Genomic DNA, 7,337 nt, shown 5'->3' with positions numbered 1-7,337 from the left:
AATAATCATCAATGTGCCACTTCAGATACACACAAACAGAGACTTCCCTGGTGGTACAGTGGTTAAGAATCCTCCTGCTAATGCAGGGGACATGCGTTCGAGCCCTGCTCGGGGAAGATCCCACATCCCACGTGCCACGGAGCCTGTGTGCCACAACTACTGAGCACGCGCGTTGCAATTACCGAAGCCCACGCGCCTAGAGCCCGCGCTCCACAACAAGAGAAGCCACCACAATGAGTAGCCCAGGCACCACAACGAAGAGTAGCCCTCCCTCGTTGCAACTAGAGAAAGCCCACGTGCAGCAACGAAGACCCAAAGCAGCCAAACATAAATAAATAAATAAATTTATATTCAGAAAAGAAACACACAAACATTTGCTAGCTTTTTCATTTTACTGATGTTCTTTTAATACATGTTTAAGATTAATATATGCTTAAGTTTAAGATTAAACTAGTGCCCAAGTACTAACAGCACAGAAAGCAATTCTGGATTACGGTTTTATTTATTTTTTTAATAAGGCTCAATTAGATGGAGAACAGCAATGAAATTCTTCTCAAACATAAAAGTGTGAATTGAATCGCTTCTTTTTGGATGGATCTTTGACATTGACGTGACCATATGGACACTGCAAAAGTAATAAAACAAGTTACTGTTGAATTATTTAACAGTCATCTCGAAGAAGTACACTTTTCATTGTGAAAAAAAGAGACTGCTAGTAACGTTCTATAGATTATTTTTTCTACCTCCTATAGACTAAGAGGAGAACGATGGCAACATCTGGCAAATGGTTCTAATTAGGGTCCAAGAATCACTTCCTAAATGCATCCTTCCAACTTCAAGAATTTTACTGTCAAAACCTCACCCTTAAAAAATTTTCCAGTCCTCAATTCAGGCAGAGCTCTTATGGGTTTGATTAGAAACAGCTAATGGCACAGGTAGGAACATCCATAAAAGTGAAGGCTTAATTTTTCAATACTGGCTACTGTTAATACAAGCATTTAATGTCAATTCCTTGATTAGAAAGTAGGTCGCTTAGAGGAAATAACTCCTTCTTGCCCCCCAAACATACAGTCAAAGTGGACTATAAACAGAGCTTATCTGTTTATAATCTTAACTGTATAACAATTTACCTTACTAGTAGTATGCTTTTAAAAAGTTAGAGGGAAGAACCCATTCCCATTTATTTTTTGTTCAAAGTAGGGAAGTATTACATAGTTAGTTCATTTTAATCAGTGAGCATAGAGATATATGGCTGCTGAAATATACATTTTAGGAAACGTACAGCACTAAGTTTGGAGTAGCAAGTTTCATGGTTATTTTAAAGACACAGTAGAAAACAACCACAGAAAGAATGGGCAGGGGGTGGGGGGGAGAGAAGGAGAAGAAAGCGGAGGGGAGGGGGAGTAGTAGTAATAATAATAATAGTAATAATAATGGAGAAGGAGGAAAGGAAGGGAGGGACACGGAGGGAGGAAATCATTATCATTATAAAAAACCTACCTGTCAATGTTAGGCAAGTATCTATTTATTCAGCTAAAAATGAAAAATAAATGCTTCTTCCTGGGATCTAGTTTGCAATATTCCGGATTTCTTTTCCTGCCCTCTTTCTACTTGCCTAGTAAACACAACTTATTTGAAACCTCGTGAAAAGTTTCCTCGTAATAAAGAACTCCCATGAATTTCCAAACACAGTGTTTCAAGGAACTGATGCTCACGGTGAAACGTTACAAAATTCCATTAACTTTAAAGGTCCTCTGTTGGTCCTAAGGACTTTATTGTCCACGGCCAGAGCAGCTTGTGAAAAGTGCACACCAGGTTCTATTTAGCATTTTTACTTGACTTGTTTTTCAAATAATAGGTATTTACGAAGTCACGGAAGCACCGAAAACTGCTGCCATCCTGCCGAACTGGTACTCACGTGTCTGCAGGTAGAGCCGCAGCATCTGCCCCTCTGCAAGTGGGCCAGCCGGGTGAGCACCATGTAGCCGGTAGCTGGGTCCACGTAGTTCAGCTGGCCAGCCTGAAGAGTAGTGAAATCAAACAATTCATTCATCTCAGTATTCATCGTATCTCCTCACCATCATTCCTACTCATAAAATACTGCAACATTTTCTTCAAACAATATTAAACTTCTTCCCAGCCATTTTCGTGGCACTTGCAATTAAGGACTGAATGCATTCCAACATTATACACAATCCAACTTTATGTGACATAAGGAGAAAATATACAGTTTGAGAAAAGTGAGAAGTTGATGGAAAAACAAGAACTCCTCTATACCCAATAACGATGTAGCCGCTGCTCAGGTATTTTTCATTCAGTTTCTAGGTAACAAGTTTAATAACAGGTGATTTAATGACTTTAAGAGCTTAAGAGGCTGAAAATGAACTTTCACTCAGAAGTTGCAGTTGCAATTTCAGTACTTAAAATATGTGGATAATGATTTAAACTTACAGAAAAGGTGCTAATCAAAACCAACAGTCCTTAGAGAAAAGCACTACCTTTACTATTATTTAACACTTTTCCTTACCTTCATCGTCTGCTACTCCACTGCATATTTTGCGGTTTTCTTTTTTTTTTTGGAGTGTTGTTAGTGCCATTTTTAAGCAAAATAAAACTATTATTTTTAACATATTAACACTCACTGCTTCACGACTTTGATCAAAAGCAGCTTTTACTACAGCACTTCAGATGTCAAGAAAGCATCCTCTATCTACATTCAAACATAGTCTTAAAAAGCTGTCCCAAGCACGTTGTGTGAAGACAAATAATGCAACCTCTTCTGTGGATTTGGGCCACATGAGTGACATTATTTAGCCTTGAGATTTTGAAGGGGAACTGTCTCCTGGGCTTTTTCTATAACCCTTTTACCACGCAGTAACTCTGCACCACTCTTGCATAGAGCCTTTCCATTAAAATACACGTGACACTTAAATATCTTCTTACATGTATTTTTGCGTATGCGGCAAACTACTTCTTCAGAGTGTCTTCCTTAGCGGCTGAATATTTTGTTCTGGTTCAGCTTCTCATCAACTATGCGTCATGAATAAAGCGTGGAGTAAAAGGACAACTAGAGTTCAAGCCTAGGCCTCCTCTAAGGCATTCCAGCAAAGTGAGCCCAGGGCAGCAGAAATCCAGCCATCAAGTCCCAAGGCCAGCCTAAGGGGCCTCCCGAATCCTTTGGGGCCGCAGAAGCAGATTACATGAAACCAGCGGCACTGAACCCTACTTTAGAACAACCGATTGTCAAGACCTTGCTTCTTTATTTACTAAGTCCGTGTTGGAAGACTTGGAAGAAAAGCAAAAGAACGCTGGGAACTCTGTTAGCAGACTTCTTTCTGCTTTTCATCGCTGGGGGTCTTCTGGAACCTGGGAGCCTCACAGATTGTTCCTGGGCCTGGGCTGCTCTCCTGCTCTCCAAGTCAATGGGGAAACTCTGATGGCTGCCCACGCAAACGTAATTTGTCCTCAGTAAGTGAGCCTCAGGTCATGGTGGCAACAGACAAAGGCAGGGCAAGAGTGTTGACAGTCTGACTGGAGAACAAGATGTCCAGTGATGCAGGTCAGCACACGTGAGAGAGCTACCTGCCTGCAGGTGTGGAAGAAGGACCACTGTGAGGGGGCTCTGATTTGTTGAACAACAAAAACAACAAGCTCATTATTGGGTTTGCTTATGGTCTCCTAGACAGCCATTTAACCTGCGATTCTGACACTGATGAAACTGTGTGAATTCCTTGAGTGAGAAAAAGTTTCTTTCCCTTCCCGGGCCGATTGAGCTGGTCGTTCCAGGCCACTGGTGTTTGCTCTATAGAGAATGATACTTTTTGCTTCTATTTACCACATTTATATAGTGAAGTGTGGGAACAAATTACACATTATTTTCAAAAGAGTATAAACAAGAACCATCAAAAGCTGCCAGTCGTTTCCTAAAGAGTCTTTGTGCAAAAGTTTCAACACAGAAGTGGATCTCAGGGCCTACTAACTAACCGTGGAAAAAAAAAAGTCAACTTTAGGCAACCTCCAAGGTTTTCTTCTCTGCTCCCCTGGTTCAGGCCAGATCAAATAACACTAGTCATGTCAAGTGCTGGTCACCCGCAGTGTATTCAACAGGCTACTTTTGTATCTTTTCTATATATATTTATCACAGAACTCACTTGCTCTTTCAAGATGATACAAATATAAACATGCTACCCTTGAACGTATGTAGTCTGTGTCAGAAAGCGTTAAGGGAGGTGATAAGTTTTGATATTGGTGCTAACAAGCAATTGTCAAATCCCCAAACCAGAAGAACACACAGCTCTAGATTGTCTAGTAAAAATGTAAAGGCCTATTTATACTTTCTTTTGTAACTCTGCTCCGATAGGTGGAAAGGACGAAAGGATGATAGCAAAAATTAAAATAAATTAAAAATAAGTTCATGTTTTATGTTTTCATTATTGAAATCATTGGATGGCAGTGTTTGATACTGCAGATAAACACACACATATTTCCCTGTGACTTCTCAGCTCCTCTACCTCCTCTATCAATGCCTTACACCACTCCCCCAACCCCAAACACAGACGCGCGCGCGCACACACACACACACACACACAGGACAGTGATGACAGGCCCTAGACTGCGACCGGAGTTTAGCTCGGACACTGATCAGAAAGGAGTCGCGCTCATACTTAGGATAGATCCACGTTAACTCTTTGCCCGGAATAGGAAACTGTGGCCAGTTTTCAAGCGAAAAGTTCTGAGCGGTAACCTTGCACGCCGTCAGAGGCTCGAGGCAGAAGTGCACCGACCTCCGGCAATCCCTCTCCAGACCGGGGACGCGCAGGCGCACCTATCACCAGGCGGCCCGGGAGGGCGGGGCTGCAGGGGGCGGGGCTGCCGCGGAGGGCGGGGCGGGGTGTCTGGGGAGGAGGGGCTTCACTGCGCAAGCGCGTGGTCCTGCGGCTGCGGTCCGGGCGGGGCGGGGCGGGGAGGGGCGGAGCAACCCGGGTGCCCGTGAGGGACGGGGCGGGGCCTCACCGCGCAGGCGGCGGCGTGAAGCTCCGAGATCCTCCGCTCTGCCGCTGTTAACTCTTTGCTCGCCGGACGCCTCGCTGCTCCCTCCGGCCCGCCCTGCAAGTCGGGCCCAGAGCCGCCGCAGTCTCCCTGCGAAGCGGAGCAGAGGGTGAAGCTGAGGCGCTGTCGGAACCCTTCTCCGACCCGGGGCGGTTTTGGCGGCGGGGCGGCGGACGGCTGCCTCCCGAGCGCAGCGCCCACGGACGCCGGGACCCGCCAGGCCGCCATGGCTGCCGCCTTGGGAGGCGGGGCGCTGGGGCCAAGGGGCGGTCCGTACTGCTCCCGCAGAGCCAGGCCGGGCCCAGACCCGCCACCCCGGACCCCGCCCTCCGACCCTCGACCCCGGACCCGCCCTCCGGTCCTGGACCCCGGACCCGCCCTCCGGTCCTGGACCCCGACCCCCACCTCCTGACCTCGGCCCTCCGGATTCTGACTCCCTCTCCGACTCAGGGCCCCGGCCTCCGGACTCGGATCCCGCCCTCCGACCCCCGACCCGGACCCCGCCCTCAGATCCCTGCCCTCGGACCTGGACCCCGACCCAGCCCTGGCTCTCCGGCTCCGGACCTTGACCCCTGACCCCGGATCCCGCCCTCTGGTCCTGGACCTGGCCCTCCGAGCCCAGACCCCCGACCCCGCCCTCGCCCTCCGGACCCGGACCCCGGCCTTCCGCAGCCCCACCGGCCCTGCCCGGCAGATAAAGTGGACCTTAGGCAGCTGAGGAGGCTCCCACACGATGCGGGGACGGGGAAGAACGTGCCTTTTCCACTCTCTGGACTTTCATTCTAGGTGTTCCATTGGTCTTCTGAGGTGACATGTGGACCTTTTTTCTCGTGTCAAACTAGTCTTGGGATCTTTCAGCATAATCGCTACAACTAAGATGCCAGAAAGTGATCAAAATATCCCAGGTTTGTTTATAACCCGCTTGGGCTCGTCCAGAAAAGGCTGAGTATCTACAGGTGATGTGTGCTTGGAGGGCAGCTGGAAGGGGAGCCCTCACGGCCTGGTTCTTTGACCCAGACTAAAATGAGGACCAAAAGGAAGAACGGGCGGTGGTTTCATGTTGCAAAGTATTTGCAAAATCCAAACTAAAATTATATTTCCCGTCCGAAAAATGAAAGTTATTCTGCTACCCTCCACAAAATTAAATTTGAGAAAATTAGCACAAGCCCAGGAGGTAACTTCAGGCGTTAGAATTAAATTAACACCACTCCTGACTCCCGCCCTCAGCCTGTGTTTCAGGCTTGAAGAGTAGCCGTTTTGTAAGTGTTCTTCACTTCTTGAGAAAATGAGGGCAGGAATTGATCCCTGAGGACAAGAGTAGATTGTTGAGTGGTGCAGGAGAAGGATGACCCTGAACCATCACCACCCCTTTTTTGGCATCTGCATTAACCTATAATCATATCTGGATTCTCTTGGTAGGTGCTGATTGAAACGACCCTATTGGTCTGTTATAGTGAATCTTATAGTGAATTAATAAATCGGAATCCTGTTTTGCAGACCAGTTTCCTTTGTGTTGGAATAATAAATTAGTTATCAGGCTCTGGAGACTGCTTAGTGATCTGAGAAGAGTTCAGAACGTGGAAGCCTGAGGAGGGACCCTAAGTAAAGCTATGGAAAGAGCAACTGTGATTAGAAAAAGGAATTCACCATAAATCAGTTGTGTGTGTTTGCTTTTTGTGTTTTTTTTGTCAAACCAAATTATCAAATAAGGGAAATAAGTCTGGAAGTTCCAGTTGATTACATTGTTTTTGAAACTGAGGATGAGGATCTATTAATAGTTCATGACATTAATTCAAAGGGTGGAGACCAAATTTTATAGAAATGAAATAGACTAGACCAGGTTCAAATAGAAAATAATAGTCATCTAGGAAGAGTAAACACTAGTTTGTGCAGCTTTTGCTTTGGTGGATGAGGGGCAGGTGTGAATATAAAGGGGTAGGAGCAAGGGAGATCTTTGTGATAATGGAATAGTTCTGTGTTCTGGTCCTGTCAGAAGTCTACACGTGTGTTTAGAGGTAGAACTAGAGTACTTTGTTCCAATGTCACATTCCTGGCTTTGATTTGTGTTACAAGTGTATAAGATGTAACCAGTGGGGGAAACTGGGTGAAGGGAAACTGCTGTACTATCTTTGCAACTTCTTGTGAATCTAATTATTTTAAAATTTAAAAACAGTACTTGGAAAAAGAGATGTTAAAAAAATAGCTTTCGGATTACCCGGTAAAGCAGATCATGAATTAACCAGAACCTTTCCTTATCTCCTCCATCCCCAGGTTTAAAAATCATCCAT

The 7,337-nt window shown here is 45.7% G+C and overlaps 1 protein-coding gene across 1 annotated transcript; it reads right to left on the bottom strand.

Annotated features, from left to right (window-relative positions):
- Positions 1 to 373: 373 nt before the first annotated feature.
- C2H1orf53 (chromosome 2 C1orf53 homolog) lies at positions 374 to 5,315 on the bottom strand. Its single transcript, XM_067729828.1, has 3 exons — positions 5,014 to 5,315; positions 1,919 to 2,020; positions 374 to 625 (listed from the first exon to the last, which is right to left on the bottom strand). Exons 1-3 carry the CDS (start codon positions 5,275 to 5,277, stop codon positions 554 to 556), a joined length of 438 nt encoding a protein of 145 aa, XP_067585929.1. The 5' UTR covers positions 5,278 to 5,315; the 3' UTR covers positions 374 to 553.
- Between the last annotated feature and the right edge of the window lie 2,022 nt (positions 5,316 to 7,337).

This window comes from Pseudorca crassidens, chromosome 2 (assembly GCF_039906515.1).
Source record: "Pseudorca crassidens isolate mPseCra1 chromosome 2, mPseCra1.hap1, whole genome shotgun sequence".
Lineage (NCBI taxonomy): Eukaryota > Metazoa > Chordata > Mammalia > Artiodactyla > Delphinidae > Pseudorca > Pseudorca crassidens.
Note: the sequence above shows the minus strand (reverse complement) of the source record. Positions and strands in the feature narration are given on the sequence as shown.

What these genes read in the sequence shown, in the direction of transcription:
- C2H1orf53 (XM_067729828.1), bottom strand. Translation starts at nt 5,277, where the DNA reads ATGGCGGCCTGGCGGGTCCCGGCGTCCGTGGGCGCTGCGCTCGGGAGG. An exon ending in TTCACGCCGCCGCCTGCGCG is followed by an intron (nt 2,021 to 5,013) that starts GTGAGGCCCCGC and finishes ACTACTCTTCAG; the next exon opens with GCTGGCCAGCTGAACTACGT. An exon ending in GCGGCTCTACCTGCAGACAC is followed by an intron (nt 626 to 1,918) that starts GTGAGTACCAGT and finishes TTACTTTTGCAG; the next exon opens with TGTCCATATGGTCACGTCAA.